Here is a 21,123-nt window from a genome sequence, read left to right on the forward strand (position 1 = left end):
CTTTTGAGAGTCTCTTGGACAAATCAGTCAAATATTTAAAGAGCTTAATTCTGACTATCCATTGGAAAGGAAAGTCAAATACTGGGGGCAGCTAGGTGGCACAGTGGATAAAGCACTGGCCCTGGATTCAGGAGGACCTGAGTTCAAATTCGGTCTCAGACACTTACTAGCTGTGTGACCCTGGGCAAGTCACTTAACACTCATTGCCCTGCAAAAATTAAATTAAAAAAAAAAAAAGGAAATTCAAATACTGAAGCTGAAGCTTAAATACTTTAGCCACATAATGAGAAGATAGGACTTATTGAAAAAGGCCCTGATGTTGGAAAATATTGAAAGGAAAAGGGAATGGCAGAGGATGAAATAGATAGATAGTGTCATGGAAACAATGAACAGACTTTTAGCGAGGGGCAGCTAGGTGGTGCAGTGGATAGAGCACCGGCCCTGGAGTCAGGAGTACCTGAGTTCCAATCTGGCTTCAGTCACTTAACACTTACTAGCTGTGTGACCCTGGGCAAGTCACTTAACCCCAATTGCCTCACTAAAATAAAAATTAAAAAAAAAGAGATAGTGGAGGAAAGAAGGGCCTGGCATACTATGATCCATGTGGTCGTGAAGAGTTGGAAAGGAGTGAACACAACAAAACTTCCTATCAGAAGGCCCAGTGCACTTTCCATTGCACTACCTAGCTGCCCCGATTAGTTATACTTAATTGCACTTTTTTTTTTTGGCATTCATTCTTCATCTCTGTTAAGAGAGACAACTTTCTGGATTGTAGAGGAGGATAGACTAGATTTAGAAATGACCGTGATATAATAACAAGAAAGAAACTAAACTTAAAAAGAAAAAAGAAAAGCTGCCCTCCTGTTGTACTGAGGGCAGGGCTTACATTTATTCCCATTATATCTCATCGTGTTAGATTGTCATAGTGGAGAAAGATTCAGCCTCAAAGCTAGGAAGACTCCAGGTTCAAGTCTTGCCTCTTATACACACACATCTGTGACCCTGAGCAAGTCCCTTAACTTTTCAATGCTCCAGGCAATTCTCTGTGATTTACTCTTTTACCCACTCATTCTTTTTTTGTTTTGTTTTGTTTTGTTTTTTGTTTTTGTTTATGTGGGGCAATGAGGGTTAAGTGACTTGCCCAGGGTCACACAGCTAGTTCAGTGTCAAGTGTCTGAGGCCAGATTTGAACTCGGGTCCTCCTGAATCCATTGCTCCACCTAGCTGCCCCCAGGCAACTCTGTAAAGTTATAAATTGAAGAGAAGATGCCAGCACGTCTTGGTAAAGGGAGTTTCCTCACCTGTGAGTTCCCTATACCGATGAAATTATAGGCCCAGTCCCTCTCCCTTAGATTGGATGCCCCATTCCATCCCATTGAAATCTTTTTGGGGATCCTCATCCTGCCATCTATTGTATTAGCCCTCTCTGCTAGTTTCATGCCTTCCAAAAACCTGACAAGCACACCCTCCCTTGTCATCGTCCAAGTCACTGATAAAAACATGTTAAATAGAACAGAACTAAAGCCAATTCATCGGAATGTTAGCAGAGAGCCCCTTGAGGAACTGACTTTCATTCATTAATTAAAACTAATTAAATCTTAATTCTCTCTGCTAGATGCCATCCTGAACATTGTTCTCCGTTCCCCCTTCCCCCCGCCACCCCCCCTGCCCCATGCCCATGACTAATTCTCTTACTGAGGCTGTGAGTGGAAGGTGGCGGTAATTGAGTGGGATTGGGTATGATTGAAAGCAATACACTCCAGTGATGTAGTTTTTTTTGTTTTTTTGTTTTTTTGCGGGGCAATGGGGGTTAAGTGACTTGCCCAGGGTCACACAGCTAGTAAGTGTCAAGTGTCAGAGGCCGGATTTGAACTCAGGTACTCCTGAATCCAGGGCCAGTGCTTTATCCACTGCGCCACCTAGCCGCCCCCCCAGTGATGTAGTTTTGCTGAGGAAACGATTTGATCTTCACCAAAAGCAAATGGAAACTCATGGCGTCATTTGGGACTTCTGGGGCTGAGATAAACCTAGAAAAGTCATCTGATACAGCCCCCTGTGTTCGGAATGGCAAATATCTGAAGCAGGTGGGACCCACCCATGGGCCTTAGGGCTGTATACAATTCTTTAGAAGTTTAGAAGTTCTTGGAGGGACCTTGAAATAAGTTTGGAGAAGAAAAGCCATGAATTAAGCAGATATATTACATTTGGGGATAAAAGGTAATATATTATTTTTATTCCTAATATATATTCCTAATACTATGTTAACTATACCTAATGTTGAGACCAATTGTACTGGCTCTGGGAGAGGAAAAAAGGATAAGCCTTTAGATAGTTCCTATTGTGTGCTATGCACTGGTAAGTACTTTATAAATATTATCTCATTTGATCCTCACAACCACCTTGAGAGATAGGGGCTATTATTATTTTCCTCTTACAGTTGAGGAAACTAAGGCAAAGAGCAGTTAAGTGACTTGTCACACAGCTAGTAAGTGTTTGAGGCTGGATTTGAACTCTGTTCTTCCTGATTATAGCTACTTCACCATATAGCTTCCTGTTTTCTGGAATCAGAGAACCTGAATTAAAATTCTACAATTAATGCTTATTTAATCTTTGTTGCCTTGGGCAAGTCACCTAACCTCTCTGGTTCTCAGTCCAGGGATCTGGACTGTTATCTCTGAGGTTCCTTCCAGCTCTAGGTCTAAGGCCTTATGATCCTATGGTCTTTGGAGAGGCTATATGGCATGGCAGAAGTGGTGGACTTTCTAATAACTAACTTTGTGATCTTGGGCAAAACTTTCTCCTTCTCCCTCAGTTTCTTCATCTGTAAAATGAGCTGGAGAAGGAAATGGCAAACCACTCCAGTATCTTTGCCAAGAAAACCCCACATGGAGTCACAAAGAGTCAGACTCTTTGTCTGAAATGACTGAACAACAACAACATATGTTATAATATGGTTTACTCATAGTGCATATACAAATAAGTAGATGCAAAATAAATACAAACAAAATATATGAAAGACTGTTTGAAGAAACAACACCAGCAGCCAGGGAAAGGGGCAAAGATAAATCCTGAACAGAATTTTTTTTTCTTTTTGAAGCAATGAGGGTTAAGTGACTTGCCCAGGGTCACACAGCTAGTAAGCTAATCAGGTGTCTGAGGTCAGATTTGAACTCAGGTCCTCCTGAATCCAGGGCTGGTGCTTTATCCACTGCTCCACCTAGCTGCCCCCTTGAGCAGAACTTTTGAAGGAAACTGGGGGTTCTAAGAGGTAGACATAAGGAGGGATCTAGGCATGGGGAATAACCTGCGTGAGGCATGGAGATGAGAGATGTATTTTGTGTGAGGACAAGAAGACCAGTTTGTTAGATTGATGGGTGTGTGAAGAGGACGAGTATTTAATAAGGTTATGGGTTGGAACCAGATTGTGAAGGGCTTCAAATGTCAAATAGATGAGTTGCCGTTGGATCCTAGAGATAACAGGGATCCAATCTAGACTTTGACTCCTCCATTCCTTCTGGTGATGAGCTGGCACACAGTCACTAGGCTGGTGCTCAAAGCTTCTTCAGCTGGATAGAGCCTTGTGAGAATTTGGGATTTGTTAAGGACCCAGGGTCACCTCCATGGCGGAATAAACCACTGAGGTATTGCTACATGGGATCAAGTTCCAAATAAGTGGTGCCAAAGAATCAGTGGCCTAGGAATTCAGAGGTAGGAGAGAACACTAAATTGTAGTGGATCGGGAATCCTTTATGGAGGAGGTGTGGTTTGCTCTTGGCTTTGAAGGATAGGTAGGGTTTGGACCAAGAAAGAGAAGCAGATGGGTGCTCCAGGCAGCGGGAACAGTGGGAAGAATGACAGGGATGTTGGAAATTGTATGCGGTATATTTGAGGGTGTTGAGGAAACCACTGTATAACTCAATTGGGAAGCTTTCCCCCCTTCCTCCCATGTGGTTTTATGTACAAAGGAATTAGCATGCCCTCTGAAGAGTCTTGGAAGCTAATACTATAACTGATTAAAGGAAAGATTTTTAACCATTCTGTGCAAAATAACTGGCCTACGAAGGGTGAGTTTCACAGGAAGGGGAGTAAATAACTAGAAAATTTGGCCATCAAGAAAATGCTCTCCTGACTGGAAAAAGACAGTAATGTGGCATAAAAAATGCAATATGTAATTCCATGATTTTTCTCCCTTTTCTCTGTTGGCCACAAGGAACAGAGAGCATTCAGTGTCTTGGAAGAGAGAGAAACCATAGTGGTATGACATAGTGGAAAGATGACTGGGCTATGAGTCAAAAGACCTGAGTTCTAATCTTGCTTTGCCACTTGAGAATTGTGTACCCTTGAACAAGTTAATTCATCTCTCTGGGCCCTGGTTTCTTAATTTGCAAAAGGAGTGGGTTGCCTTTAGATGAGCTTTAGGAACATTTCCAGCTCTATCATTCTAGAGAGTGAGGTTGATGACTTTTCACTTAGATTCAATTAATACACAAGTGAAGACATCACCCCATGATGTCACAAGTCCTCTTCAAAAATTAAGGAACAGCAACAACAATAATGACAACTCTATAATTCTATGAATCTCCATCAAACCAGAAGGGAATTCTCCCTCTTCTCATTCTTCCTCATTAAAAATGGTGCAAGGAGTTCAGGTCCCTCTGGGAGGGAGATACAAGCACAGATAAGGTTCTCATTAAGGTAATTAAAGAAAATAATTAAAAGGTTTTATGCCTAGCCAGAACAAAACCTAAGGTAGTGCAGGGACTACTAATAAGCACTATAGTCACCTTATAAGGTTTTTTACTTTTAAGGAAAGATTCACGATGAGTTCTACTTGGTTTTAAAGGAATCCATGTTAAATAGTAACCGAAAACATTTGGAGTTTAGTGGAAGAATGTATTTAACTTGTACTTAGGTATTTGTACTAAGAATGCACAAATGACCCTCTGAACTCATTCATTTAAAAGAAAATCGGGCAGCTAGGTGGCGCACTGGATAGAGCACAGGCCCTGGAGTCAGGAGTACCTGGGTTCAAATCCGGCCTCAGACACTTAACACTTACTAGCTGTGTGACCCTGGGCAAGTCACTTGACCCCAATTGCCTCACTAAAAAAAACCAAAACCAAAACCAAAAGAAAATCACCACCCTTTTATAGCTGCCCATCCTAAGTGATTCTTGTCTTTTTTCTTCCATAAGTTTGCTACAGAGAATCCACTTATGCTGGGGGCTTTCAAACATTAGTCAATCAACAAGCTTTTATGAAATACCTACTGAGTTACAAATACAAAAGAAGAAGGAAGGAATGAAGGAAGGAAGAATCTCTACTTTTAAGAAGCTTACATTCTATTTCTGCCAGCTTTGTGTGGATATTAATGGAATCCAGTGGAATGTCCCTTGGTAATACTGTTGCTACATGACCCATCTTTTTTTGATCGTGAATTTCCTGAATGACATCTTTTATGTTGTTTCTCTTTCATATTTCCTTGTCTGTTGCATTTGCAGCCTACCCATATCCAGCCATGCACCTTTTTGTTGCCCTCTTAGTGATACCCCATTTTTAATTATCTGGAGCCATCTAACAACACTGGGAGAATATAGGTATTAAAAAGTTGGGCTTTTGTTTTAGGGAGAAAAATTCAAAGAGCCTTGCATTTTCAAGTCCTTGTTTGCATTAAGATATTTGAATTTATTGGAAAATGATTTCATAATCTATCTTAATGTCATGGTATGTTTTGATAGGGTTATATTTATACATCTTAGAAATGCTATTATTTACTAGATACCTTCTCTTTCTTCATTATCCATATACCTGGAGCAAGTTTAAGTGGTTATTCTATGGTAACATGTCTCAAGACACCACCTGGTGACCACCACCCTGAGTGCAGGCATAGTTCTTAGGAGGAAATAACCTCGATAGGGCTTACAAATTCAAACACAAACTTTAAACCCTGGGTTCCCCACCTGTGGGGCATGTGCTTCCAAGGGTATGAAAAGTTTGTCAAGGGGCTGTAGGGAGTTTTTGATAAATAATAATCTTATCCTACTGCAATAGTATAAAAGTAGTAGTGTCAATGGACAAAAAATAGGATTGGAAAGAGAACAACTTTATGACAGAGCAGAGGCTGTCTATTTTTCTCTTATGTGTATTCCCAGGTATTAACATGGCATTTGGCACATATTAAACATTTAACTTTTTTTTATTCATTCATTGATTCATGATACTAAAAATGTTATGTACCAAATAAAGCTTTCTTTATAAAAACTAAATTCAAAAAATTTTATTTCTTATGGGTGTATGTATGGAAAACCCTAGAATTTATTTCCTTTCATGGTGAATAGAGCCAATCATGGAAGGTCTACTGAAAATCCAGGAAAAAGTTTAGAAAGAGGTTGAGGGCCCTGACCATAAAGTGATGTTAAAGGTTAGAGTACAGTCACAATCAATAGCGGTTGGAATGGAAGGTTTGTTTAGGGGGAAGGAAGGGGAAGGAATAAATGTTTATTAAGCACCTACTATGTGCCAGTCACTGTGCTGAGCAGTGGATCTCATTTGATCATCACAACCTATTGTTATCCCCATTTTATAGTTGAGGAAACTGAGGCAGACAGAGGTTAAGTGACTTGCCCATAGTCACATGGCTAGTAAGTGTCTCAGGTCTTCCTGCCTTCAGGCCCAGCACTCTTATCTACTGTACCTCTAAGGGTACGGTGGGAGGTAAAAAAGTCTGGTGGGGCCAGATTGTGAGGAGCTTTGAATGCTAGGCTAAGAAATTTCACATCAATTTCCTGTAGTCAGTAAAAGAGCCATTGAAGATTTCTGACCAAGGGATGATAGGATGAAGATGGTGCTGACACTGCTGAACCTAGCAGCATTATGTGGGGTGGAGTTAGTCACTTGACAGATTTCTTGCCTTTGGTTTCTCCTCTCCATCGGTATTCACGCCTTGCCAGGCAGACTGCCAGAAATGTAACACAATGACAGACAAATGAAAATTCAATCATATCTTCTGACACTTGGCACTGCGTCAGGTACATTATTGATGGGATTTTATCTAGTTATCTCTAACTGTTTGGGTTTGATACCCACACGCATTCAGTCTCGTGGAGGGATGTTGACATTTCAATATTTCACAGCTTGGGAGAAGGAGAAGAGAGCTCATTCCTTGAAAGATCATTTTCCTCATCACATAGACTAGGGTTTGCCTTCGTGTGGGGTGCTCGAGTTACCCTGGGCTCCTCACGCTGGCAGTGTGCCTTAGCAGATTCCTCATTTAAGAATTTGGCATTCAGCATGATGGCAGCTGACCCAAGAGCTTCTTTCATCAGGGCTAGCCCTACGTCTCGTTGGACGTGTTGCCTAGTAGCTTGTTCTAAAACTTCTTCTCAGGAAAGGACACTTTGTAATTTTGAAAGATGAGTTTGTTTCTATTAGCCAAATCACTGTGTCCTCCAAAGGAGGAATACACAGTAGGTCAGCTCATATGCAATAGAAGATTTTCCTATACTGACTATTGGTAGTTAGCTAACTGATGGTTAGTATACAGAGCATCTATGGAGGGCTGAGGGTGGGTGGGTAGCCTTGTTCTATTTCTTGATTAATGCCAGTATCCTTAACTCTGGAATTCTTTCATATGGAGATGTATCACAGGTCACCAGGGGAATTGAGTGAGAGAGCATGGGTGGATTGATTCAAACTATATGCCTAGGCTTAGAAAAGTAAACCAAGGCATACACCCATTCAGGAGATACAGCAGCAGCAGCCTGATCTCTCTTTGGACGGTGGCCTATTGTTCTTGTGGTGCTTGGAAAGCTAGAGTGAGGAATGACAATTTCTAAGATCATTTTTTTTAATGGACCTTCCTCCATTCCTCCATGATGAATAATTGGGAGATGGGCTTAATTATGAACAACTTTCTTGAGGGGGACCTGACCTGTGGAACTTCTAGCTTAGGGAATACAAAATATTTAAAATATAAAATATTAAGACAGGGGCAGCTAGGTGGCACAGTGGACAGAGCACCAGCCCTGGATTCAGGAGGACCTGAGTTCAAATCTGGCCTCAGACACTTGATACTTACTAGCTGTGTGACCCTGGGCAAGTTAATTAACCCTCATTGCCCTGTCCCACCCCCCCCCATATATATGTAAAGACATAGAAAATACTTTGGGCTGGTTGCCTACAATCCCTAAAATTTAGTATTCTAATTTTTTTGGGGGGGGAGGGTAGGGGAAATGAGGGTTAAGTGACTTGCCCAGGGCCACACAACTAGTAAGTGTCAAATGTTCTGGAGGCTGGATTTGAACTCGGGCCCTCCTGAATCCAGGGCCGGTGTTCTGTCTACTGTGCCACCTATCTGTCCCCTATTCTAAGTTTTAAAAGGTTTTCTTAATGCCTTTGTCTTTATATTAGAATGGTCTCTCGATAAACACATGCTGTATCACATCAAGCCCTCCCTTGTATTATACAAAAAACAGTTACACAAAACTAATAAATAAAGAGAAGGCATCTAATAGCATTTATAGTATTCTAGTCCTTGCTTCTCTGTGGAGAGAAGGGAGGAATGTGAAAGAATCCCATTTTTTTAAAAAGTGTGTTTATTTATGGACTTGGATTTGTTTGCTTTGTTTGAACAGTTTTGCCTAAATTTTGAAGGGGATCTCCTCCCCCACCCTTACTGTGAGAATGTTGGTGCTTCTGGCTTTCATCATTGTGTTTCACATCACCTCTGCAGCACTGCTGTTCATCGCCACCATCGACAATGTAAGTTCCATTCCTCTATTCTCACAGCTCAGAACTACAGTTGTAGAACCCCAGAATCACAGACTCATAGAATTTAGACTCAGAAAGGGTCTTAACAACCTTCCACTGAATAAGAAATCCCTTCTAAGTAGGTGTCCATTTACTTGCCCCAAGTCCCTCCTAGTTACAGGATAAGGATGGCAAGTCTTGGGGAAAGTCCTGCACGGAATGACAGTGACAATAATTTGTTTCCGGAATCTACCTCCTTGCTCCAGAGGCACCCCACTGTTCTGATGTTGTCTCCTTTTGACCAAAGCTTTTCCCTGGGGCATTCTGTCTCAGTCTGCCTTTCCCAGCAATGCTTCATTCATGAACTTTCCTTACTATCTTGGTCCAAATGAAAACCTGCCCAATTTAGCTAGTCACATTCAGGAAACTCAAGAAATAGAGATGCAGGCACAGTGGCCTTAAGTTGACTATCAGTGGTTTATATTGGATTATAGTATTGTTGTTGCTGAGTTGTTTCCAGTTATGTCCCAGTTCTTCATGATCCCATTTGGGGTTTTCTTGGCAAAGATACTAGAGTGGTTTTTCTATTTCCTTCTCTAGATCATTTTACAGATGAGAAAATGAAAGCAAACAGGGTTAAGTGACATGCCTAGGGTCACAGAGCTAGTAAGTGTCTGAAGCCAGATGCAAACTCTGGAAGATAGTCTTTTTGACTCCAGGCTCAGCCCTCTATCCACTGCACCACCTAGTTGGCCAATAATACTATGCCATACACTAATAAACACCCATATAAAAGGGGTGTAAAATGTGTATGCTTTCCATCTCCCTGGCCCTCCCACTTTGGTCTGATGAAAGAAAACCAAGGACACAAAAATAGTAAATGATTCCAGGAAATCAGCTCATCCAAGCAGCTGACTGGTTCTGGATGGCCCACAGAAGTTAGGAGCTTCTAGGATGGCATAGTGAGATAGATAAAGGAAGCTAGAGGTTTTTATGAATGTACCAATCTTTGAGTAAGTAGATAAGACTAAATATAGGGGTTGGTAGAATTTCTTTGGAGTCAACAACTGCCCTTATGGATAGTAATAAGGGGTGTATGGATGTTCAGTAAGGACTGGCATGGCTGGTGTGAGAGTTTGCTGAGACCTTCTCAGGGTTGCTCATCCACCTTTGGTGTTCACCTGGCATCCAACTCTTACCTGTGGCTCCAGGAAGCTGCAGAATGTGCAAGTGGCCACACCCCCATAAACTGTCTCAGTAGATGGGCCAAACCAAGTTGAAGGTAATCAACCCCAACCCTATCGGTGAATTGGGGGGGGGGTGTCTATCCCAAGTATGTGAAGACTTTCCCTGATGGAATGGATGGATGAAAACAATTTGTTCCAACAGTTATGAAGGCAGAGGAAGCAGGAGCTATAGAGTACTTCGAGTTTGGTTAGACATCAAAGTCACCAAGGTTATCTACTGCATCTGGGGCAAGCAGTCCTGACTTTTGTACTGCCACTGGACTTCAGTGACTCAAAGACAGAGTGAGGCTGATGAATTTGTTCAACCCTGCCTCACTTAAATCAAATTCATGAATGAATCAAGATATCACCCTGTGATATCATTGGTTTTCTTCAAAAATTAAAGACAAATAACAATAATAAATCATTCTGTCTTAATCTTCATGTTTCCTCTTCCCTGGGCAAAAGAGTCCTGATCTAGCCAGTCTGCATCCCCATTATGTTTCCCAGCCCTCAGGATAGGACCCCAACTTCCCTATGAGATGAATTTACATTTACATGTATTCCATAGTGGTGAGAAATTTTAGGCACGTTTCAAGTCTGGGGTACAACAACAGCTCACATTCATATATGATTGTATGGCACTTTCCTTAAAACAAACCTGTTAGGGTCAGCTAGGTGGTGCAGTGGATAGAGCACCGGCCCTGGAGTCAGGAGGACCTGAGTTCAAATGCAGCCTCAGACACTTGATATGTACTGGCTGTGTGACCCTGGGCAAGTCACTTAACCCCAATTGCCTCACCATAAAAACCAAAAAAAAACCCCAACAACAACAACAACAAAAAACCCCAACCAAAACAAAACAAAAACCTGTTAGCTGAGATAATGGTTTTGTTGTTCAGTCATGTCTGACTCTTCATGACCCCGTCTGGGGTTTTCTTGGCAAAGAAATTTAGAGTGGTTTGCCATTTCATTCCCCAGCTCATTTTACGTTGAGGAAACTGAAGCAACAAGGTTAAGTAAAACTTTCCCAGGGTCACACAGCTAATAAGAGTCTGAGGCAAGATTTGAACTCACAAAGAAGATGGGTCTTCCTGACACTAGGCCCAGAGCTCTATCCATTGCACCACCTAGCTGCCAATTAGGTGGGATAGGGCAACTAGTATCATTACCCCCATTTTGCAGATGAGGTAACTGAAGCTCTAAGAGATAGAAAGATCTTTCAAAAGCCTCAAACTGTACCAGATAGGCAACTGTCTCCTTGACTTGAAATAAAAAATATGACAAGTTCAGGTCTTGCTTCTATCATTTACTATGTGACCTTGGGCAAGTTATTTAACCTCTCTGAGCCTCTCTATAGTACCAGGAATTTCCATTTCTCAAGCCTCTTTCTCTTGACTCCCATAAAACTGGGGGGAGCTCTGTGTTTCTGTAGGCAAGGATTTTATCTTGATAGAATTAGCTATCCAGAGTGTTAGGGTTGGGGCCCCAAGGCCTCAGGATCCGTGAAAGCTCTGTGTTACTGAGTTCTTATCTGAACTATCCCTTTCTGATCTTAGAACAGTCCACTGGGACTCCTGACTCCTATTTTTGGGAACTGGGATAACAGTTGTTCAGGGAAAGAGAAAATCCATGAACAACATCCATGGAGGAGATGAGGAACAGCAACAGCAAAGGACAAAGGCCCTTGAGTTAAATTAGGGTGGCCCATGACCTCATTACCCAGGATGCCTATTACTGCATGAACCTTCTTCTGTATTTCTATATTTTTGTTGTGTATTACAGGCCTGGTGGGTAGGAGACGATTTTTTCACAGACATCTGGAGAGTATGTCACAACAACAACACCAACTGTACAAGCATTGATAACACCTTTGAAGGTGAGTATGATGCTGTTTCTTGTAATTATAATCACTGACAGTGAATAGCATTTAGAGTTTGGAAAACCCTTTGCATACATTATCTCATGTGGGCTTTACTCTGAGCTAACTTCTGCATTTTGCGTCACCCATTTCAAAGATGAAGAAACTGAGGTTCAATTGAGGTTAATTAATTTAACTCCCATTTCTGTGTCTTGGTGCTGGCCATTCCCTAAACCTGGAATTCTCTCTCTTCTCACCTCTACCACCTCAGAGAATCCCTTTCTTCATTTAAGACACAGCTCCAGTGCCATCATCCAGATATCTACAGCCTTACCTGAATCTCCCCCCAACTACCTTGTATTTAACCACTTTGCATCTATTCTTCTTATACTTTCTCTGTACATGTATAGATGTCTCCAATGTCTCCTCTTTGCAGGTAGGATTGCCTTATACATTGTATTTGTGTGACAAGCACCCAGCACAATGCTTAAAACATGATTGTTAATTGATCTGCTCATGGTTATATACCGACTGTGGCAGGTCAGTGGAGGGTAGGTGCGGCAGATCATTTATCCAATTTTATAGATGAGGAAACTGGGGCTTGGAAACATCAAGTGATTTGCCTGGTGACTAGAACAGCTAGCGTCAGAGGCAGGATTTAAACCCAGGTCTTCCTAATTCCAAGTCCAACACTCTATATGCTCTTCCACGCTGCCTCTGTGAGTTTTTGTCATTTAGTCATTTCAGTTATATCCAGCACTCTGTGACTCCATTTGGGGTTTTCTTGGCAAAGAAACGTGGGTGGTTTACCATTTCCTTCTGCAGCTCATTTTACAGATGAGGAAACAGAGGCAAACAGGGTTAAGTGACTTGCTCAGGGCATGTAGTGTCTGAAGCCAGATTTGAACTCACAAAGATGTTTTCCTGACTTCAGGCCTAGTTCTTTACCCACTTCGCCACCTAGCTTCCAGCTCTGTTAAGTACCTAATTAAAAAAAAAAATGCGGGGACAGCTAGGTGGCACAGTGGATAAAGCACAGGCCCTGGATTCAGGAGGACCTAAGTTAAAATCTGGCCTCAGACACTTGACACTTACTAGCTGTGTGACCCTGGGCAAGTCACTTAACCTTCATTGCCCTGCCCCCCTTCAAAAAAAATTGCGTGGGGGGTGATCAACATTGAAAAAAGCTACTGTGTTTTATTTTCAGTTGCTTGGCCTTCCTCTTCACCTCTGACATATTGGTCATTAGGCTAGCCTACCTCAGGAAACTCACATTGGAGCCGAGTGGAATAGGCCAGAGATGAGACCAAAGGTGGCATGAGGGAGAAGGTCTAGAAGGTACCTGAAGGTACTTCAGCAAAATTCATAGAGCTAGAACTCGAAGAGACCTCACAAGCCATCTCATGCAGCCCTCTCATTTTACATATGAGCAAACTGAGGCCCAGAGAGGTTAGGTGACTTGTCTAAGGTCACACAGGTAGCAAGCATTGGAGGCAAGATTTAAGCCCAAGTCCTTTGAATTTAGAGCCAGTTTTCTTTACTCCGTATCATACTCCTGCCTTTTTTGGAGTCCTTTCTATCCTCTATCACATCCCCCCACCCCAATTCATCCCTTGAGGAGGTCTTTGCCCTTTCTTTCTCTATACAAACTACTAAAAATAGCTGTGAGAAAGGAGGTACATATCAGTCATTTACCCCTTAGTATGAATGTTTCATCTTCCAAGGATATTTACATTTTAAATCTAATTGTAGACAGAAAACATCTGTACAAAGATTTGAGGTGGCAGGAAGCTGGTTGGGGGAAGGGCTTCAGGTGGCAGAAGGAAGGACCTCAAAGTGCTGAAATATCAGCCTCCTTGGCCTTCCATGTAAGGCCAACCCTAGAAGTAGCCACAATTCTCCTTGCTCCAAACTTCCTCAGAAAGACTGAATGGGAACCACTTAACACAGGGCATGGGGTATCTGCATCACTCCAGCACTTTACTTGGCTTTGTCTGGGTTCATTCCTCACCACCATGTCAAATTCCACCCTGTGGAAGGATCCTAAGCCCTTCCCATTTTGCTTTTTACACATTCCAAAGCAATTTTAATGAGTACAACATTAATTAATGAAATTGATTAATGAAAAACAACATTAATTAATTTCGTTAGGTTGAAGTACTTGGTGTAATCCAAATGAGAAACCTTGGTCTTTCTTCAGCCGTCAATTTCAAAACAATGTCTGATGATAGAGCCATGTTAGAAGAATCAGGTCTTCCTTATTTTATGTCCAGAGCGCCATCTATCATGCTACCTCATTGTCCCTGTCTAATTAGTCTGGCCTGATCTAAGTCCTTCATTTTACAGATAAAGAAACTGATGCCCACAAAAATGAAGTAATTGGCCCAAAGTCTGAGAACACAAGTGCTTAATAAATGTCACCTAGAGAGAGTTGAAATTTGAACTCAGGTCTTCTTACTCAAAGTCCCCCTATTTCTGAATTGTCCCTCCCTCCCTCATCAGCCTTTCTTGTGCATTACTTTATCTCTACCTGTTAAAATCCTCCCTTTCTTTCAAGGTGCTAGCTGTTCTATGAAGCCATCTATGTGACTCTGGGTGAGTCACAACCTCTTTCAGCCTGAATTTTCACATTTGAAAAATGGGAATAATAACAGCACCTACTTCACAGGGTTGTTAAGGATCAATGGAAGAGATAATATATGTAAAGTGCTTTATAAAACTTAAAGCACTATATAAACGCTGGCGATTATTGTCCTTGTTATTATATCAGGGGCTTTTACCCTTGGGTCCCTGAACTTTTAAAAAATATATTTTGTTGGGGCAGCTAGGCGGCGCAGCGGATAAAGCACCAGTCCTGGATTCAGGAGGACCTGAGTTTAAATCCAACCTCAGACATTTGACAAGTACTAGCTGTATGACCCTGGGCAAGTCACTTAACCCTCATTGCTCCACAAAAACAAACAAACAAATAAATTCTGAGAAGGGGCCATACACTACTCTAGACTGCCAAAGAGGTCCATGCACTAGTATGCTAGAGCCTGATAGAAACATCTTGTGAGCTGATTGTTAAATTTTCATTTATACCTCAGAAATGGCATTTACTACAAACCATTGTTTTGTTGATTACCTAGACTTAAGAAAGCGAATGGGGGCTGCTAGGTGGCGAAGTGGATAAATCACCGGCCCTGGATTCAGGAGAACCTGAGTTCAGATCCGACTTCAGACACTTGACATGTACTAGCTGTGTGACCCTGGGCAAGTCACTTAACCTCTATTGCCCCGCAAAAAAAAAAAAAAAAAAAAAAAAAAAGGGAAGTGAATGGAGAAAATGTAAATAGTGCACATTAGAATTAAAAGTATATCCTGAGGTACATTTTTCTTCCCAGAGAGCTGGTTGTTAAACACTTAACTAGTGTACCCCTAGATCCATGATGCACAACAAGATTGGACAAGATGATCTTTAAAGTCACCTCCTCCTCTAATGTTATGAACAAAGGCAGGGAGAATGGAGAGGGTGTAGCAAGAACAAATGATTTAGTTGTGAAAAGTCAATCTGAGCAAATGTGTTTCTAGGTAATTGATGAAGGTTTGATGTGTTATCCTTTCCAAGAACATTTACCCTTTAACCTTAAGGACAGCCTTACTTTGCAATTAAGCCACAGCCAGTTGAAGGAGAGCAAGTTGTGAGGTAATCTGTGTCTTCTTCCCAGGTTATCCAACTATCCAAGCTGTTCAAACCACCATGATCCTCTCCACCATCCTTTGCTGTGTAGCTCTCTTTATCTTTGTGCTCCAACTCTTCCGTCTGAAGCAAGGAGAGAGATTTGTCCTTACTTCAATTATCCAGCTACTGTCATGTAAGTAAAATGATGGGTCATGAGGGAAAGGCAGTCAGTATTTCCAGCCAAACAGTTCTATAAGTCATAAAGATGACAGGAAGGATGGGAGGTTGAAATTTATATCTGACTGTGAAATTGATCACCAACAGGGGACCATGGGTTCCAATGAACAATGGTTACTGGGGGCCTCACAGAATAGCTTAAACTTTCTAAACTTTGAACCATTCCAAAAATGCAATGTTTTCTGCCTTGTTTTCATTGAACTTTTTTTTTAATGCAACAATTTTTTATTAACTATCTGTTATGTAAAGGATATTTTGCTAGGTATTAGGGACACAAAGATGAAAAACAACATTCTCTGACCTCAAGGAGATTTATAGTCACAAAAGGGGAATAAGACAGGTCACAGATAAATATGATGCAAGGAGGAATGTGGTGAGAGTAAAGGAGGGGTCTAGAACTGAGGGATAATATTTAGTTGGAAAAGATCAAGGAAGGCTATATGGAGAAGGTGGCACCTGAGTTGGGTCTTGAAGGAAGAGAAAGATTTCAACATAGGGTTATGAAGAGCATATATTTCTAGCCTGACCTGCCCATTCTTGGAGCTAGATTTAATTAGATTTAATTAGAACAACTAGCTAAACCCTATACTAGGGGTAGACCTTATACCCTGGGGTTCATGCATCTTCAAGGGGTCCATAGGTAGATTTCAGGGGATAGATGAACTTGAATAGAAAAAATTATGGGGACAGCTAGGTGGTGTAGTGGGTAAAGCACCGGCCCTGGATTCAGGAGGACATGAGTTCAAATCCAGCCTCATACACTAGGCACTAGCTGTGTGACCCTGAGCAAGTCACTTAACCCTCATTGCCCCACAAAAAAGAAAAAGAAAAGGAAAAAAAAGAAAAAAATTGATCTTTGTTTTCACTAATCTCAAAATGAAATTGAGCAAGGGCAGCTAGATGGTGCAGTGGTAAAGCACCGGACCTGGATTCAGGAGTACCTGAGTTCAAATCCGGCCTCAGACACTTGACACTTACTAGCTGTGTGACCCTGGGCAAGTCACTTAACCCTCAATGCCCTGCAAAAAATAAAATAAAATAAAATGAAATTGAGCATTTCCTTCTTTTATTAATATCTAAATCAGTATTATTCTGAGAAGGAGTAGTCCTCCAAGACTGACAAAAAGGTCCATGATACAGAAAGGATTAAGAAACCCATTCCTATACCATGCAGCAACTTTTAGCTCCAAGGCAGAAAATGATCACATTTCTGTCTGGCATCAGCAGGTTGTCTTTAGCATAGATTCAGGAATCTTCTAAAAATGACCTAAGATGAAGAAGTTTTATGTTCCCTCCTGGTGATGTTTCCCTATCATTCTTTATGGACAATACACACACACAAACACACACATATATATGTATGTATATATGTGTGTGTATGTATGTGTATATATATATATATATATACACACACACATATCTATCTCTCTATATATATTCTAATAGGGAATATGACATGTGCAAAGATATGAATGATACAAAGTGAGAGTGTGGTGGGGCAAGGGAGAGATCACCCGCACCACAGATTTCAATCAGGACGGTCTGAGGAAATATGAGGAGGGAGAGAACAGTTTCATCTGGAAAGATCAGGAAAATCCACAATGGCAGAAATAGCATCTGAACTCAGTTCTGAAAGAAGAGAAGGATTTTGAAAGGCACAGGTGAAGAGGGAGTATATGAAAGGTATTGGGAGTGAGGACCAAGGGATAGTTTTCATGAATATATCAAGGCGAGAGATAATATTTCAGTTATGGGGAACATCTGGTAGCCCAGTTTGGCCAGAATGTAGAATGTATGGAGGAGAGTGAAATAAAATAAGATCAGAAAGACAGGTTGGTTTGAAAGATATCAGAAGTCTGATCAAAGCAGGAACCAATCACAATTGTTTTCAGAAGTTGGAAAGCGAAGCATCCATCCCACCTCTTGGTAGAAAGGTTGTGAACTGCAGAATGAGGTATATATTGTCAGGTATGGCTTGCTTAACTATTTCTTTACATAAGAGAAGGTTCTATTGGATGGGAAGGAGTCATTGGTAAATGATAGAAATGTAAAAAAAAAAAAAAGCACCATTTCTGTTTTTAAAAGAAGAGAAAGGGGCAGCTAGGTGGCACAGTGGATAAAGCACTGGCCCTGGATTCAGGACCTGAGTTCAAATCTGACTGCAGACACTTGACACTTACTAGCTGTGTGACCTTGGACAAGTCACTTAAGCCTCATTGCCCCACCTAAAAAAAAAGAAGAAGAAGAGGAGAGAAGGAAGGAAGGAAGGAAGGAAGGAAGGAAGGAAGGAAGGAAGGAAGGAAGGAAGGAAAGAAGGAAGGAAGGAGGGAAGGAAGGAAGGAAGGAAAGGAGGAAGGAAGGGAGGGAAGAAAGGAGGGAGGGAGGGAGGGAGGAAGGAAGGAAGGAAGGAAGGAAAGAAAGAAAGAAAGAAAGAAAGAAAGAAAGAAAGAAAGAAAGAAAGAAAGAAAGAAAGAAAGAAAGAAAGAAAGGAGGAAAGAAGGAAAGAAGGGAGGGAGGAAGGAAAGGAGGGAGGGAAGGTAGACCCATAGTATGAAGAACCCTGTATTCTGTCCTAGAAGCAATAGGGAGCTATTGAAGATAGGTTTATCTCTGTGCTTAGGACACTCCAATTTCTCTTGACAAAGCAGGAAAGCAAGCATCCTTGAATCTCCAGTGGTCATAGATCACCATGATAAAGCTATTCACAAATAAGGCTGGGGAATGGGATGGGTTCTTCATTTGTTTGTAGAGTATAAATTTCTTTCCTGGCAACTTATTTCCATCCTTGTTTTTCACCCTGGCAGGCCTGTGTGTCATGATTGCTGCGTCCATTTACACAAACCAGCACGAAGTATTACATGTCGACAAAGAGCATTACCAAGGCACTTCTGATGGGAAATATGGCTACTCCTTCATCTTGGCCTGGATTGCATTTGCCTTTACTCTGATCAGCGGCATAATGTACCTAATACTGAGAAAGCGTAAATAAAACTCTGGAGCTAACTTTCCATCACTATAGTAGAGAACCCAAATTCCAATAACCAATTTGTATATAATCTTTTTTTTTTTTTTTGGTTTTGTAGCAAAAGTATTGTTTATTTGAAAAGTGAAAAAAAAAAAGGAAAAAAAAAAAGTTCTGCATCCTTGGTATCTGATAGAAAGACTATGAAAAGGAACAGGCTGTATTCTGGAACACTTGGCCACCCAAAAGGTTGAGCAAGACAAAGCTAACAATCTGATGCCCTCAGCATGATGTTTCTTAACCTCACTGTGCCTGTGATCGGATGCAACCAGATACTAACAAACCCCTTTCCTTTCCTCATCTGGCAGGGCTCATATCATGGTATATATGACAAGTCAATGCTGTTTTCTCCTCTGCTGAGGAAGACTTGATATGGGTCATGGAGGTAGAAAGTAGAATCAGATGGGTAGGGGGGGAGGGGGAAGCAACTACAACAACAATGAAACCAAAGAATGAAGGCCAGATGACATCTTTAGCCCTCATAGTCATAGTAGAAATTTGCAAAAAGGCCAGTGTTGGTTGGTTTGTCTATTTTCTATATGTGTGTATGTGTGTGTGTGACTATGTCTCTTTGTGTGGGTGTCTGCTAACCACAAGGTTCAAGTTGGTCCTGTGGTGGCTTGTGAATTTGTATAGTAAAATGCAATGGCTCTTGCTGGGAAAACCACTTGCTTTGAAAACAGTCAGCCTTGATTTCTGCAGACCCTCAAGGGAGAATTCTCTCATCTTCATGCTAGTTGTGCAGAGCAGTTTCAAGAAGTTATCAACAACATTGTCACCTTAGCAAGTGGGGATGGGGGAGTGGAAAAGCCCTCAGGGTGAGAACCAGTGGACAACTTGGGCAAGTCCCATTGGTCAAAGCTGGATCAACCCTCAACCCTTGGCAGGCCTAACTCCAAATGTCATCTCAATATCTCAGCAGAGGTTTGCTTTCTCTTAACTTACTCAGTTTTTGGCTTGAACGGTTTCCTTTGGAAATTTTCAGGGTTCATTTGTCTCCCCCACCCCCGGTCCTCCAAAGGAACCAAAGTCTAGTTTGTTGTGGTTGTATGGGCCTCTTAAAAGGAGATATGGAGATGGAGCACACGTGGTCTTACCCCCTCTGCTGGTCATATATGAGAAGAGCAAGTGCTTCCCTGCCAGACTCCCTGGAAAGCCTTCCACAATGGCCAGCTGTGTTGTCTGAGCCCAAACCTCCATAGAGCCAAGGGTTTGAAGCTTCCCTCCCCTTCCCATCTCACCCCTTTCCTCTCCCCCAGCCCCAGGCTACTGATGAAGAGAGAAACAAAAATAACAAGATTGGTACATCCTTTTGGATCCCTGCCTGGCCTGCCCTATGGCAAACATCTTAAACAACTAAAATATTATCAGTGGACAATAAGAGGAAAGAAAGCAACAGGTTGCCCAAATCCAGTAGCTGGACCTCATCCCGTAAATAACATAGGGCCAGCTGTCCTTCAGTCTCCTCAGTGGATAGATCTAGAGAGTATGCGTATCTTCAAATGCTACTGCACTTATTTAGCTGAGCCTAAATATAGTTGCCTTTGACTCACTCCAATGGCATTTAGTGAGCCTCGTACTGTATCTGTTACACACACATAATACTTTGCATAATCTTCCATTGAAGATTAATGTTCTTAATAGCAGATGAGTAGGTTAGTAGCAGGGGCAGGGGGTGGGGGGGGAGGGGATTATTTAGTTTTGGGTTTTTTTTAAATGTTTATATATAAATAATGTTAGGTTTGTGGTGTGACTTAAAGACACCAGGAAATCCCCAAATGAGCCTAGGCCTTTACCTGTGTGGCAATTTCCTTTTTTTTTTTTTTTTAAAGAAGGTATGTATGTGTCTTGATTTGTACACATACATGTGTATGGATGTGTGTATGTGTGTCTGTGTGCATTTCTCTCTCAGGACTTGAGGGGAGGTGTTTTTCTAACCTCACCACATTCTGTCATTGGTCTGTTTTGTTACACCATGGATGTTATTTAAATGTAGCTTTTTGTATTTTCCATTTTGCTCAGTGTAATGGTGATCTATACACAGCCAGACCAACACAGAAGGAGGTGGGAAGAGAATAGCGTGGCTGTCCATCCATGTCAGATTTGGGCAGCAGTGGGGCCCTTTCTCACCTAAATTACTCAAATGAAGACCACAACGGAATCACAGGATGACTATCAGGGTGTAAAATCATAGTGGCCTTACCAACTGCCCAATCGTCCAATGGCAGGAGAATCACAGCTTTTGTAGTTTGAAGATTATTGTTTGTGGAGTGGTCTCATGTTAACTTAATGAAGGGATTCATGCAGGAAAATTAGGCCAATGGACTCACTAAGCTTTCTATCTTAGGGTTACAGATGGCATCTCT

At 41.6% G+C, this 21,123-nt stretch overlaps 1 protein-coding gene across 3 annotated transcripts in view; it reads left to right on the plus strand.

Moving 5' to 3' along the window:
* The window catches only part of EMP2 (epithelial membrane protein 2), a 54,703-nt gene extending 35,817 nt beyond the window's left edge, over positions 1-18,886 (plus strand). For 2 of the 3 annotated variants that reach the window (XM_043968566.1, XM_043968633.1), the window contains exons 2-5: positions 8,633-8,759; positions 11,759-11,852; positions 15,545-15,691; positions 18,540-18,886. In XM_043968566.1, coding sequence (XP_043824501.1) covers positions 8,682-8,759; positions 11,759-11,852; positions 15,545-15,691; positions 18,540-18,724 — 504 coding nt within the window. In that variant the 5' untranslated portion in view covers positions 8,633-8,681 and the 3' untranslated portion in view covers positions 18,725-18,886. Of the gene's footprint in view, positions 1-5,194; positions 5,396-8,632; positions 8,760-11,758; positions 11,853-15,544; positions 15,692-18,539 lie in introns of all 3 variants that reach the window. The other variant, XM_043968712.1, reaches the window with a different exon arrangement.
* The last annotated feature ends 2,237 nt before the right edge of the window (positions 18,887-21,123 follow it).

This window comes from Dromiciops gliroides, chromosome 1 (genome assembly GCF_019393635.1).
Source record: "Dromiciops gliroides isolate mDroGli1 chromosome 1, mDroGli1.pri, whole genome shotgun sequence".
NCBI lineage: Eukaryota > Metazoa > Chordata > Mammalia > Microbiotheria > Microbiotheriidae > Dromiciops > Dromiciops gliroides.